General features: G+C 38.8%; 1 protein-coding gene across 7 annotated transcripts in view; it reads right to left on the bottom strand.

Moving 5' to 3' along the window:
- The window catches only part of LOC126384034 (MAP7 domain-containing protein 1-like), a 57,549-nt gene extending 52,745 nt beyond the window's left edge, over window positions 1-4,804 (bottom strand). For 4 of the 7 annotated variants that reach the window (XM_050034865.1, XM_050034867.1, XM_050034863.1 and 1 more), the window contains exon 1: window positions 4,443-4,802. In XM_050034865.1, the coding sequence (XP_049890822.1) occupies window positions 4,443-4,509 (67 nt within the window). In that variant the 5' untranslated portion in view covers window positions 4,510-4,802. Of the gene's footprint in view, window positions 1-4,442 lie in introns of all 7 variants that reach the window. The other 3 variants (XM_050034861.1, XM_050034864.1, XM_050034862.1) reach the window with 2 other exon arrangements.
- Between the last annotated feature and the right edge of the window lie 10,050 nt (window positions 4,805-14,854).

Here is a 14,854-nt window from a genome sequence, read left to right as displayed (position 1 = left end):
TGAGGCAAATTGTGATTTGTGATATTGGGCTTTATAAATAAAATTGATTGATTGATTGATTGATGTATAAGACATGGAAATACTGCTGTCGAGCTGTGTAGTAAAAATGTAACATTTGTTCTTTTTAACATATTTGTGTTTGTCTGCTTAACTTAATTACAAGGTAAAGATTATCTCATTGTCTGTGTTTTCAAACATGGACAGATTTAAAGTTACAAGTAAAAGGGTTTTAGGGATGAGGACTAAAGTTTCGCAAAATGTTTCTCAGATAGCGCTGGCTGGAGTGTCAACTTCCACAAATCCAAGTGGGACCATGCCATTGTTTTGATAGTCACTATAGTCTCAGGCTTGGCACTCTAGTCCAAAGTCAAGTCCCAAGTCAAGACAAGCAAGTCTTGAGTTAAGTCACAAGTCCAGACTGAGAAGTCTCAAGTCCTACATCCTAAAGTTTGGGTTCTGAGTCGTAAAAAAGATATAATGCACTCTTCACCAAATGTAATGACATTTTAACATCAGAGTAATAACATATTACATTTATAAAAAATTGTGAATGCTTTTTAAAATTTGTATCTATTAGTTAAACAAGTTTCTGGGAAGTTGTTGCGCCTTAGTCTGTAATCTTCAACCTCCATTTTTTTGCATACCGAAATTCGTCTTTTGTTGACCACCGTGTGGTTTGTCAGTGTGAACAAAATCAATTTTCCAACTGGAGCTCAGTAACGTAACATTAGTTCTTCATGGTTCTCTCCTGCAACTTTATTGGATGCTGTCGGATTAAATACTGGGGAATTAAGTGTCGGCTTGCCGGAAATAAAAGGCGTTAACTGTAATTCAGGAAATAAAGTTCAATGAATTGATTCGTGGCACACTTTTTAAATAGCCTTTTAATCTTTGGACTTGTGAGGAAGGTATTAAGTATTTTCAATGCGAAAATCAAAACAAAGTCATGAGTCACTGGTGTTTAAGTCCAAGTTGAGTTGAGAGTCCTTTTTGATTTGTGTGATCGAATCTTAAGTCATGAAATTTTTGATTTGAGTTCAAGCCATGTGACTCTAGTCCACACCTCTGCTGTGAGGATTTGTGGCTTATATATCATTGTAAATTGAATATCTTACATACAAAACAATTAACCAGTTAGTTGAAAAGGTCATCTCAATAATGAAAGTAATTGTAGTTGCAGCTCTACACGTAAATAATTAAACTCTACTTACTGGCCGGAAACCCCAGACCAAGGTCAATTCTTTTCTGGGTTTAATTGTGGACGATGACAGATAATAGTGGCAATTTGAAAGCCAGTGGGAGGAAGGTTTCTAGGCCAAAATCTACATTTCCACCCTGGCTGTGATATTGAACACATGCCAAGAACATAACGTCAGCATGACTGGGAAGCTCTCGGGGCCAAGAGGGAGTCCACGTCTCATGATTACTTCCACAGAGGAGCATTTAACTCCACACCGAGACTGACTGCAGGGCAAGAGGGCTGGAAAAGCTGGTACAGTGACACTGCAGATAACATATACAATTTAAACTCCTTTCCAAACAAGTGCAGAGGTTCTCTGTCTGCACCACACAAAAAGTTAATTGTCTCAGCGGAGGACGGCCGGTGCCACTCCTATTGTGAGCCGCAAACAGAGAGTCTTTGAACATGTCATGTCTTGGAGAGTCTTGGTTTGACTCCAGCACTCACCAAGTTGGGAAGAAAGGAAGCCGCTAGCTTTATTTTGTCTCAGAAAAAACTCTTTTCTGCTCTGTAGCATTGACTTTGTAACACCAGCAGACACAAACACAGACTGATTAGTGGCGTAATGTCACTGGTTGACTGGTTTCAGTATGTGTGAGGGTTAGAAGGAGATATATGAGGTCAGGAGGGGTGAGTGTGTGTGTGTATTTGTGTACATATGTTAGGGATTTGGATGGTCCACATGCATTAAACCAAAGGTCTGCCAACATCAGACCTGAGTAAATCATTTTGATATTATGATCACAACTCTGCAGGCACAGTAAGCTGAAAAACAAACATACCCTAGTTGGCTTTGCTTTCTCTCTTTCTCTTTTTTAACAAGAATAAGACTCGCAGCTCTCAGAAAGGAGTCAGACGGAGAGAAAGAATGTTTCTGTTTATCTAACGCCACTGCCTTTTTCGGCATCTAGCATTCCTGATAACGTCACATGTTGATCAACCCTGCTGCGTGCTGCTGCTCTCCCTGGAAGGCCTGCAAGCAAATCATGCTTGGTTTTTCACCTTAGATCACTCATTGATGGGTGAATTTGCTCAAGAACAATGTGGGGCTTGTTGAGTATTTCAATAAACACTCATTTTACAGCAAGAATTACACCTGTGGCACAAAAGTCTCATGATTAAGCACCAGACAACAGCATAAAACTTGACAACTGTGCTTTATATATGTTTGTGGGTATTAGCCGAAATGTCCGGCACACGGAAGAGTAAGTCCTGGCCCAGATACTGGCTTGCTACCATAGATGTATAATTATAACAAGACACTGAACCACAAGATGGCGCCTACTTACTCAAATGGAACTGCTCACCTGGCACATACGCCAAAATAAAGTGTCTAGCCTCTGGTTTAACTTCCTCAATACGCGCCCCACTGAATATGCGCAGTTATGTTTCACCCACTGGCTCCGCCCTCAATTTCCCCGAAGACATCACAGATTTTTAAAATTGATTTTCTCAACTCAAGAGAATTTGTTTTACGATTATAAAACACTCCCGACAGAAAGAGTCCCTTGTTTGCAGTTCGAGGTGTCCTGTCAACTGTTTTACGGATGTCTCTTTTACAATGACAGTCAATGGGAAAATGCTTTTTGGGCAGCAGGGGATTTTTGGCTGCAATACCACAAATAGCCACTGGGAAAAATTGGTACCAAAGCTGAGCTGCTTTCCTGGGGTCCGGCTTGCTACACCAAATGTCCTGAAATATTGACCGTTGCCCCTAGAGGCCTGTGGTCATCAGACCGATAGATGATGGGTTCCGAGATTGGCTGATAAGTATGTTTCTTGGTTCCAGTATATAACAAAAAAATCTAGAGGAATTTTTGTCAAGAAAGAAAAATACTATGCCCAATGTTTGTCAAATATTGCTAACAGTATCTATAAAAATTCCAGTATCTGTTGAACTACAGTTTGCTATCCTTCGTTCACCAGCTGATGTACATAGAGACACCCACACATGCAGCGAGCCAGCACCATGACAGCCTGCCTTTGCAGTGATAAAAAGCTGCAGCAGACGTTTCCCTCCATCCAAAGCTCTTCACATCAAGTGGAAACAGGAGGGGGGGAGGGCTGCCAGTAAACAGAGTCACCTTCTACCAGTGCACAGGTCACAAGGAGGTGTGTGATGGAGGTGCTCTGTGTTTGTATGGATGGATTTAATATGTTTAATCCATACAAGACAAATTCATATAAGCCAGATCAAGAGTGAAAATAAGACCCATATATGTGGAAAATAACACTGACTCTATAGATATTTGATTTGCTATGCGGTTGCTAGGGGAACAGCTTCGGTCCGTGTTTATTTCCTGTCAGCTACCAAGGGTTCCTTGTCGGATAATGCATTAAGAAACATTCCAACAGGAAATACAAAGAGACCCTGTCAGGTTATAAAGGGTCTGTAGTGAATACTAGCCCAATTAGTATGTGCATGTAGCTTTCTTTTTCAGGATTTTAAAGAATATTTCAGGTTTTTGTTGGTCCATTTCATGAAAACATTACATTATTAAATCATTATAATATACAAGACCAGAAGAAAAGGGGGGTTTCACTTGAATTAAATCTCTCTGGGCTACTGGATCAGCTATAAAGAGGCTGAGCAGTGTGAGAAACCTCAGCTAGAGATGCAGATGCTCAAGCTCTGCATCAGCCAGCATCCACGGTGCAGAAGTGCTCTTGAGCAAGAAGTGCTCTCCTGTAATCTCACTGACATTGTGTGACAGCAGTGATTGTTTTCGCAAAGAGCACTGTGTCTCCAGCTGCACCAGCTTGCCTGATTGTACATGAGGGCCATTTTTCACCCTGTGCACCACTGACGTGTTTGGTAATGGAGACCACAGCTCAGTGCAGCATTTCCAGGATCTCTTGCTGGCTGGGAGGACCCGCCTGTTTTAGAGACGCAGACAACCCGCTGTTTGAGTTTGGAGGAATTACAGCAGGGTTGCTGAGACCTACAGACATTCAGACCTTTTTAAGATTGTGAGTGGGAGGAATGTGATGTGTTGCATTGCTGCAGCTGTTGAATCTGAAATGTTCAGGAAGGCTGATTCACTGGAAAACACTGACACACTTTAATTATGATTGGTAGGACATAAAGATAAAGGAAAATATAACATTTATAAGCAGAATCACCACTGCTACCCTTCTTGATTGTACAGAAACGTTATCCATGACCTATTTCTATGTACTGACTGTGTTATAGGCTACTCACATTTGTCTGTTAGTGTCAGCTTCTCCTCGAAATTATGTCCCAGCTCCTTATAATCCATTGTTTCCATTCAGGCGGATCGATTCCCAGTTGCTGTCATTCCTCAGAGTCGCACAAGTACAGGAGATGAAACTCCCGGTACAGATCGCCCCAACACGCCCTTTGTAAATCCAACCGGAATAGAAGAAAAAGTGAACAAAAAATTATGTGGAAATAAAAACAGGATCCGACTGAAAACAGGAGGGGAATGTGTGAAATGTTAAATTATAATAAACTGTCGCCAGTGTCTCGTTACAGTTACAGGCTCGGTCCTATCCGGCGAGTCTTCAGTGGAAAATCTACAGTGTGGGAATAAAAAGCTTCAGTGAGTCCTGTGAGCAGCAGGACCGGAGTCAAGCTGAAACTAATGACAGCATCACTTCCGGTCAGGCTTTTTAGAATAAAATTATGCTCGTGCTTCAAGTAGGTTATTTTGACGAAAGACCCACTCAAGGTCCACTAACTAGGGGTTTCCAGAGCTTTCAACTGCATCTCGTGGTTTTACTCATAGACACAGACGGCTCAGTCGTCGTCACGTGACCTAGAAGACAGTCCACTGAGGAAGCCCGTGAAATGCAGATTAAGGCTCCAGAGATAAACTAGTAAGTGGACCTTGCGTTACTTTATTTATCTATTTATGTATTTATTGGTCAAACACGTAAGTAAAATAATTGACTTTTACTTTCTACTGCAGTATGTTGCCATGTGAAAAAACTATATTTTTAAAATATATTTTTCTGATTTTTACAGGCAATAAGCCGTAAACCATGACATGGCATAACATTCAACACACACAGCACATATACCATAATGAAACATCAAAATAAAATAAATAGGCTGTAATTTAAAAAACAACAACAACAACAACAAAAAATAATAATTAGGCAGAATCAAGGAAGACTAATTTAATTAGTGATGGTCTTCTGGTAGTATGCTCATCATATTTTCATGTCAGAAAAGATGACCTATATAATATGATTCATACACTGTAATAAACTTTATGCATGGTGAAAAATATTGTTTTTTCCTGGGAACTATTATTTGTGCACATGTAATGTGCATATGGAAACATACAAATGTGAATGTGTAGTATTATGTAAATACTTCTAATATTAATATTCTAATATTACAGTAATAGAGCATCATCAGGTAATCAGAGTAAAATTCAGCCCCAAACTTGCACTTTCTTACCAAATGAAATCATGAAAATGTGTCTATTTCAATCATTGTCTTACCAGGAGCTGTCTTGTTTGTCTGTGTCAGTGTTTCAGTCTCGTCGTGTTATTTTGTTAAGTGTTAGTGAGTAACTAAACTAAACTAAGCTTAGCTAAAATAAGCTAAGCTAAACTAAGCTAAGCTAAGCTAAACTAAACTGAACAAAGCAAAGCAAAGCGCAGCTAAACTAAACTAAACTAAGCAAAGTTAAACTAAATTAAACTAAGCTAAGCTAAACTAAGCAAAGCCAAGCTAAACTAAACTAAACTAAGCTAAGCAAAGCTAAACTAATTAAACTAAGCTAAGCTTAACTAAACTAAACTAAGCTAAGCTAAGCTAAGCTAAGCTAAGCTAAACTAATTAAACTAATCTAAGCTAAGATAAGCTAAACTAAACGAAACAAAGCTAAACTAAACTTATCCAAGCTAAGGTAAACTAAACTAATCTAAGCTGTGCTAAGTGAAGCTAAACCTAATTTAACTAAATTAAGCTAAACTAATCTACACTACGCTAAATTCAATCTACAGAAATGTCACTTTTTGAGTGGATGTTTTAAAAGATGTTTTAAAATGTATTTTTGTTTTTAACATTGAAACTTAGACTGCATTATTATACAACTCACTGACCTTATAAATACACATAAATGACAACTTGATGACTGTTTATTTTTTGTGTGTTTATCTAAAGACCACGTGTATCTGTTTGTCGCTGGGGTTACCTTACAGCACTCATACAGACTTTTATGAAATATTATTTCACAATCTCTTGAGCACATAAAGTCAGAGTCATAGAATAATAATGAAAACACAACAAATTGTTAAGTGTGATTTTGTACAACCATGTATTTGGTATACCAATGCATACATCTTGAAGGGGACATATTATGCCCATTTTCAGGTTTATTGTAACGTACTATAAACACTTGCAGTAGCATGTATAAAGCAGATACCCATATAAAGAAATCTGTCACAAGCTGAGAACAGTTTGTATCAAAAGACGAAAAAAAAAAAAAAGTTGGAAACGTGGAAGCTTTAAGCTTTACAAGGCAAGCACCTGGTAAAATATCAGAAACAATCGTTTAAAAACAGAACAATAACTAAATGCCCAACAACATACATTATCTGAACTACAATTGTCTGCTGTTTTTTAATGTCTGAGGTTATGACTGAGAGGGGTAAACGTGGAACTGTCCCCATTTTACATTTCATGGTGCCTTATTTTAATTGTGCAGCTGCCCCATAATGAACTCTCAGAACCGCTGATCAATCTGAACTTAACGCTTATTCAGCACCAGGGGCTCTGGAATCAGCCACATGATCTGGTCATCACTGTACCAGTTCACATCATCTCTGGGGCTTGGCCAGAAAAACGTATTGACTCTGTTGCGATGCATGCATTTGACTTTCACATTGTTTTCCTCCACCTGCGGGATGATGTCAGGCAAGGGTTCATCATCATATCGCACAACCCACCACTGCCCATTGTGATGATGTTCGATGACGCTGGGTCTGAAATCTTCTCCTGTTTGATCGATTGCATCCACAGCTACAATGGTAACCTCCTCTTGACTGTTGCATGGACGATTTAACACCCCCTCAGCAGCCTGGCGAAAACAGCTGATGTCCCTGTATTTAAGATTGCAGGGAGAAACGCTGAGGACCTCAGGCACTCTCATGATGCCTTTGATGGTGAACCGGGACACTCCTGCGCTGAGTATTCGCCTGTGTCTTTGCTGACAGACCTCCAGGCCTTATGTTCAGTCTTTTTTTCTGTAGCACTTAAATTACTCATTCTCTTTCTCTTTTTTGTTTCAGTGTCTCAGGCATATTCCTGTTTCCTTCTCTGTAATGCGCAGGTAAGTAAAGTAAAGACAGAAAACAGATGTTAGAGAACAAGAACTGCAGACAATAGGCTCTTACTGCACCTCTGCTAACAGCTCACCTCCAACAGCTAAACTTCTTCTTTTACATATCATGTTGTGCGATGGAAAAATACTTGCCGCAAAATAATGGGGAGCTTTGAGCCATGGAACAGCCCAGTGATGACAAGGCGTCATCAGTAAAAGACACCTTTAAGCAGGTAGCCCTGCAAGATACAAATTCCTGCCACACCAAGTCAAACTGAGTTGAGCCAAACCACCATGTGTTTGGAAAAGCTCCAAAGGTGACCATAGGGAAAAATAAGGAGACGCAATATGACCACAAAGAGACACAAAACTACAAAAAGATACATAATACCAACTATAACCAGACGCAAAGAAACAACAAAAGATTCAAAACACCACAAAGTTGGTGTGTCTTACTCCTATGTACAACTGGTGGGGGCCACCTCTCCTGTCTGTGGCCGGGGACCTATTGTTTTGAAATTGGCTGTAATTGGAGTCACATGTGACAATTTGTATGAAAAATGCATCTTAAAAACAGCAGCTACAGAGCATCAAACCACATGTTGACACTCATGGTATACTCACTAACATTTCATAATTTAATCTAATTGTATTCTATTTTTTGTACATTTCCCACACAATAAATTAGGTCACACTCATAATAAGAAAAAAATTTAGAAAGTTACAGCGGACCTACCATGGGCCTTTTTTCATGGATCTTCAGGAAGTAGGAAAAAGGAAATCAAGTGATGTTATTAGTATGATTTTTAATTCAAAATGGCAGAGCCACTATTTTTTTAGGCTCATATATGTTGTAATATGTATTTGGCTTTTTTTTTTTTTTTTTTTACACCAATCACATCACATATTTGATAGTTATGTATACATTATTGCATTGTAAGCAGTAGAAAAAAACATGTTCTTGACATCAAAATATGGCACTTGCTCTATGACTGGGGACAAGCACTGTGGTACATGGAATTCTATAGAATTAATTAAACAAATATTGAGAAAATGATGGCTCAAGAGATTGTAACTGTTCAAATGACATATTGTTTTATTCTAAAAATACAAAATAAATAGCATTTAAGTGTCATATTCAGTGAATTCCATGACTGTTTTTGTCTAGATAAATGTGAGTGAATACCTGAAGATAGAATTTAAGAAAATTAAAGTATATGCATATATTCTATCTGAATATTTTATCTAGGCCTATTTTATCTTTAATATTTTCATATCTGAAGTATTAGTGTTAAACACTGTAGTATAATGCACATTCTATTTTATTTTTATTTTAATATACATTTTCATTTCTCTTTCTATTTATTTCATTTTATTGCTTTATATTTACATACTGCTATTCCATACTCGTATTCTTCCTTTAATTTAATTTAATTAATTAGGTAAATTTAATGTACCTGAGAATGTGAAATAATTACTAAAAATCTTTGGCCGCGATTGTTGAAATTCTGTCATTGAAAAACATCAATTTTTAACAACTGGCCTACATGAAAATGTTTAATTTCAGGTATCAGACTGATTCTTTATTTTAGAATATTTTATTATGAAGGAATCATTGCTTCACTTCCGGTTGTGCTCCTTTTCTCCCTCGTGCGAGCTTGACGCCGCAAGTCGCAGCGAAAAACCGCATGCCGGACAGCGGGACTGTACCAACTGTTTCGCAAGGTAGGAAACTAACAACATATTAAACATGAGACCAAATAATCCACAAAAGTCGAATTAGAATCGTGGAACAAAATATTTTACGTTACCGAAAAGCTTCTCTCGTCGGTTTTAGCCTAAGTAATAGAACAAACTGCCCCCTCTTAGATCCCGTGAATGGTTTGATCCATCAGATGATTTCCAGCAGCTGAAAACAGCCTGCTGCTTGGAAGGAGGTGAGTTGTCACAACATAGTATGAAATGGACTGCCTGTGCAATTACAGCAATTTATCACACGTTAATTTACATCCTGTAACAGTCAGATCTATTATTTACTTCACGGACAAGATATATATATTAGGAAAAATACTTAATATTAAAATATTAATTTGCAACAGGCTTGATAAGGCTTGATAGGCCTATGTCTTGATAAACCAACCAGTGAACTGACAAACAATCCGATATGAGCTGTAGAAAAGGCATTATTTATTTAGAGATATACCATTTAAGCACAAAATGTTCTATGTATAAAAAGTGACAGGGCATTATCTGCCTGTATGCTGATATAGGTGATGACAAGCTGATTAACAACTGACATGACCCTCCTGCCACCGCAGTCAGTCAGTCCACCAGGAGGAAATCTGCTGTCAAGTCTTATCTGATAAAAAAGGGAGCAGCAGGAATATATAAATAAATATTACAGATACAAACCGTAACCCCGAAAGAAATGTATATGACACAAAGGTAGTTTTACAGAGGAGGCTATTTGATCCTAATTTAGTAGCTCTTGAGTTGACAATTATTAGATAACTTGGATATATTACAAATGTTTTGCACCAGTGATCATCATCATTTTCAAAATAACATCTCTTATCGATGAAGATAAAAGTGGCCTCTGCAGGGTTAGGGAGGAGTGTCATTCATTTTTTAAAAGAAGCATCTTACAAACACTCTGGCCACTATGCTTTTTTGGTCATTTGAATGAAAAATTAAGATTAATTATAGATGATGTCATCTGTAATCACCATCATTTGTCCTCTTGAATCTGCAGGACATACAGTACAGTAAGGATGGCACTGAGTGCAAGTATATGTTAAAAAGCATCATAAAAATTCCCCGCACACATCATTTGAGAGTCTTTAGAGCAGGATACAGCAAGAAGTTAGAGCTATGCTTAATGCTAAAAGGCCAAACGTATGTGAGCTTTACCAGAGAGATAAAATATGCATGACCCACTTAGCTTGAAGACACTAAGGACTTCATAGATCTCAGGACTCTCTGGTTATGCGGCTGATGCTGGAGAATTTTTTTTTCCTTTTCCAGTTCAGCCTAAATACATACTTTGCCTGGGCAAACCTCTAATTTCACATAACCAAAAACTGTCCTGAAAAAATTTGGACTTATGGCTAAGCAGATAACAGCTCTGTTTTTTTGTAAGTATTACTTTAAACATGGTTCATGGAGGCTAAAGAGGAGCTGAGACATCACTAATCAATCCACTGGCCGGCCCACGACACATGAAAGGGAAAGAGAAGCAGCTCCATCAGGGTTAATGTAGTTGGATCTGATCTGTTGGTGCCTTTGAGAGAGCAAACTGCTCCATGGTTGAGTCTGGAGTCTCTGGTATAAAATATGATTTGTTGTTGCAGTAATGGGACTTGGAAATGCAAAGGCAGGAAATGCAATACAGCAGTATAGGAAAGGCAGAGAGCGCTCAATAAACCTTGCATATCTTGTTCATCTGCATGAGAACTACCAAATACAAACTACAGTATTTGCTGCTGCGTCTCCATTTCTGCCCCCTATCATGACACTGATCACACTGTGAACTTGTGTTGTTTTTCTAGAAAACTACCGCAAGTCATGTGTTACAGAGGGGAGAGGGGGTGGGATGTTGTTTTCTAGGATATTACCTCAAAACAAATAAATGACCTAATTTATCAGGGCGCATCTTGATCATGAAGGGACTCTTTGTTGCACTAGTTCAGACACACATTGCAGTGAAATGATAACCAGACTACAGCTGGACCTTTAAGTTACCCTCAGGTCTCATCTAACACCCATTGCAGCAGTTTGAATCTGTTGACGGCCACACAGAATACACGTAAGAAAATAGTGAGACGTGAAGTCTTAACACAGGGGTGTTTTTGTTTTTTTGTTTTTTGGGTGCGATTAATTTGCTCGTCAACATAGCACTTTCACATTTATTTCTAATGTTTCTAATGCTCAGGCATTAAACAATATGTGTCATTTTTTCCCACTGAAGGTGTCCTAACCTGCTCTGTGTGTCAGTGAAATAGCTAAACAATGTGTTTCTTGTTTGAAAAAACGCTCGCCCACTTGTTCCAGCTCCAGCCAATTTTCATTGGTCACAATCAACACTGACATCCTGGTGTTTTCCCTCCAGTCAGCAGTCAACATGGATGAATAAAGACACATTTACCATAATCATTGTAGCTTAACAAATGATTAAAACTTAAGAAAACTATGGTTATAAATAAATGACTTAGACGATATTTGAGGGAAGCATACAACACCAAAAAAAAAAAAAAAACTCATCCCCTCCTCGTGCTGCAACATCGCTCATAGTATATGTGGACAATTTGTATGTGCTCCATCTGCCAGATTTTGCTTGCTTGCTGTATGTAACAAAAAGGGAGAATATTATTTGGCGAAAAAGCAACTTTTTTTTTTTTGGAACAAGGTTAATTTTTCTGCCAATTACGGTCCTGTTGCAACTGTTGCAAATTTGCATCGTTGCCAGTGTGAATAGCTTTGATGCAACGCATTTGCAGGTAAGTTTTATTTTATTACTGTGTCGTTAATTAATCACGCCCCCTGGTGTGTTAAGGCCTTAGGAGTCTTTTACCATGGTCACCATCATAGTTTAGCGAGCATTTACTAATTAGCTCTAAACATATAGTACAGCTTATGGTACATGTCCCCAGGGGGATCCCTGGACGTGAGGGATCCTGCAGTTTCCCAGCATTGGATGCTTGGTGGGCATAACCAGGTACATGGGTTGTCTGCTCAGAGATTCAAACCAGTCCAATGGGGAAAGTAATTCACAAAAATGTGTTTTTGAAAACATTTGAAGCGAGTAATAAGTCATGCAGTTGCTGAATCTGTCTTCATTTTCTTTCGACACCAGATAGTTTGATAGTTTTTCGGGAGTTTCCAGAAGCGGCACGTCTCACTGGACACCTCTGATTTGAATAAAGTAGCCTAGATTCAACTTTATGCAAATGAGAAGCAGATGCCCGTCACTCCAAACACAACGCAGGATTGCCAGAATGCACTACAAAGCTGCTTACATGGACAATAAATGGAAAGTGTGGAAATGACTGAATGTCCGGAGGATGTGTGATGGTGTTAGAACAAAAATTAAGGTATTAAAGACGGCACTAGAGTCAAAGTCTGTGGGTCACCAAAGTCATAAAGATAACTCCTCTGAGGACCGAAAATATCTGTGCAAATCTTCATGGCAACATATCCGTTATTTCAGACTGGTGGTGGACCGACTGAGTGATCCACACCATTACCCCAATCAACACTAGCTTGGGTAAGAAAAAAAAAAAAAATATATATATATATATATATATGATGGACAAACAGGATAGGAACATCCTCAAATGTTTTACCATGCTTTTCCCATATTATTTTGAATGTCAAGGATTCCATAAATACACCGCGTCTTTAAACATTTTATGCAAGATTCGTGAAATTACAGCACAACGAATTGTGCCTGCAATCCACTGAAGTCCTGCCAAGCAGCAGACATAAATTGACATGATTAGCTCTTCACTCTGATGCAGGCAGTGTCACCTTAGCAAGACAAATGAGTTTTGCTGGATCCCTCATGCTATTATTGGTATTGAGAGACCAATTTAATGTAATATACCTGTTTAAAACACTTAATGCATGAATAAAAGTTTCAATCAGTAAATTTTGATAAGGAAGTGATATAATCTGCACGTGTCCTTGAACTTTTCCTACAACAAAGAGCTTTCTCAATGAGACTTCCTCCGAGGGAGTGCATGTTCATACTCGCCTGCACCTGACTGAGACATGGGGAGCCTCCCATAAACCCACAGAGGCATGTAGCTGATTGCCCCTCCTACACACTACCACAAAGGCAACTACTAACCCAAAAAGCCTGCAGTTACACTTAAAACATCCGTCTGGTTCCTCCCTGTGCGTTTGACCAGGGGGAGAGCACATTACTGTCTGCAAAGGGAGTTATAAAATGCTCCTTGCATTGTAAAACCCTCAAGTGCACAATGGTTTGCTTTTACAGGGCGAGTACACATATTTGGAGAGCACACTGCTGAAGTCAGAGTCTGAATATAACTACAGCTGCTACAGTGTGGGAGTGGAGCCGACTGCAGTTGGTGTGGTTATCGAGTGCAGAGCTGGGGAAAAATCTCCAACTGATTTCCTCGCGAGCAGATGACACTGCGGTGTAGCCTGGATAGCATCCTCTGTGTTTGCAGATGGAAAAAAAGCTTGAGGTATAAATAACAGCTCTTTGGCACCGTGTTGTTTTTTTCTGCAATTTCCAGAGAGCAGATATCTCTCCATGACACAAATGTCCATGCTGACAGCTGCGTCTGATGAACACAAAATGCCACACCAAAGTCTGAAAAAGCTTTCCTGAGTGACAGTGATTTAAAAAATATGCTTATTTGCTTTTTAGCGGAGAGTTAGATTAGAGGATTGACACCACTTCTGTGTCTGTGTGGTGAATATGAAGCCACAGCTAGCAGGTAGTTAGATTAGCTTAGCATAAAGACTCGAAATGGGGGGAAACAGCTAGCCTGGCTCTGTCGACACGCAACAAAATTCACCTACCAGCACCTGTAAAACTTGGTAATTAACATGTTATATCTTGTTTGTGCAAGCCAGTGGTACTCAACCAGGGGTTCAAGGACCCCCAGGGGTGCACAGAAAAATGACACACTATTATAGGTGTGAGCCCAATGTGAGTATGAGTCATTAGAGTGACTTTTCTTATTTCATTTCCTCCAGTTTTCCCCTCAACTATATAATTCTGGTTTTAATCATACTGACAACTACAATCCTTTCATATGATGGTATCTGAAGTGAAATCTTACCAAAGGGGTGTCTAATACGTATCAGTTTAGGGGTCCTTGACACAAAAAAGGTGTAAACTGAATCACAATGTTTGTTTTCAATAAGTTCCAGGTAGAAAACCCCCATCACATACATAAAATGAAACAATAAGCATACACTGCCTCAGTTGGTTAGTTTGTAGCCACCTAGAAAAAGCAATGTCAGTTTAAGTGTTTGCTGTATTCAGATTACTTTTACAGCTTTACCTTGCAGTCAGAGTTTTCCACTGGAAAACTGAAGTCGCTAGTTGGTCTTTCACTGCGTCCATCAGTGTGTACCTAATATAAGCAGAGAAAATATACCTAATATAGCACACATTTAAACTGATATTTATTTTTTTAGGTGGCAAAAATATATTTTGCTGCAAGCTATGTCCACAGCAGTATATTTGGTTCATCAAAGATGATAGCAAAGCAGCACCGTACATAAAATAAGCACAGCAGAAATGTCAGATACATCGGACAGCTGTGTTTAACTGTAT

This window comes from Epinephelus moara, chromosome 22 (genome assembly GCF_006386435.1).
Source record: "Epinephelus moara isolate mb chromosome 22, YSFRI_EMoa_1.0, whole genome shotgun sequence".
In the NCBI taxonomy this organism is placed as follows: Eukaryota; Metazoa; Chordata; class Actinopteri; order Perciformes; family Serranidae; genus Epinephelus; species Epinephelus moara.
The sequence above is the reverse complement of the archived record's forward strand: the minus strand, read 5'-3'. Positions and strand labels throughout refer to the sequence as shown.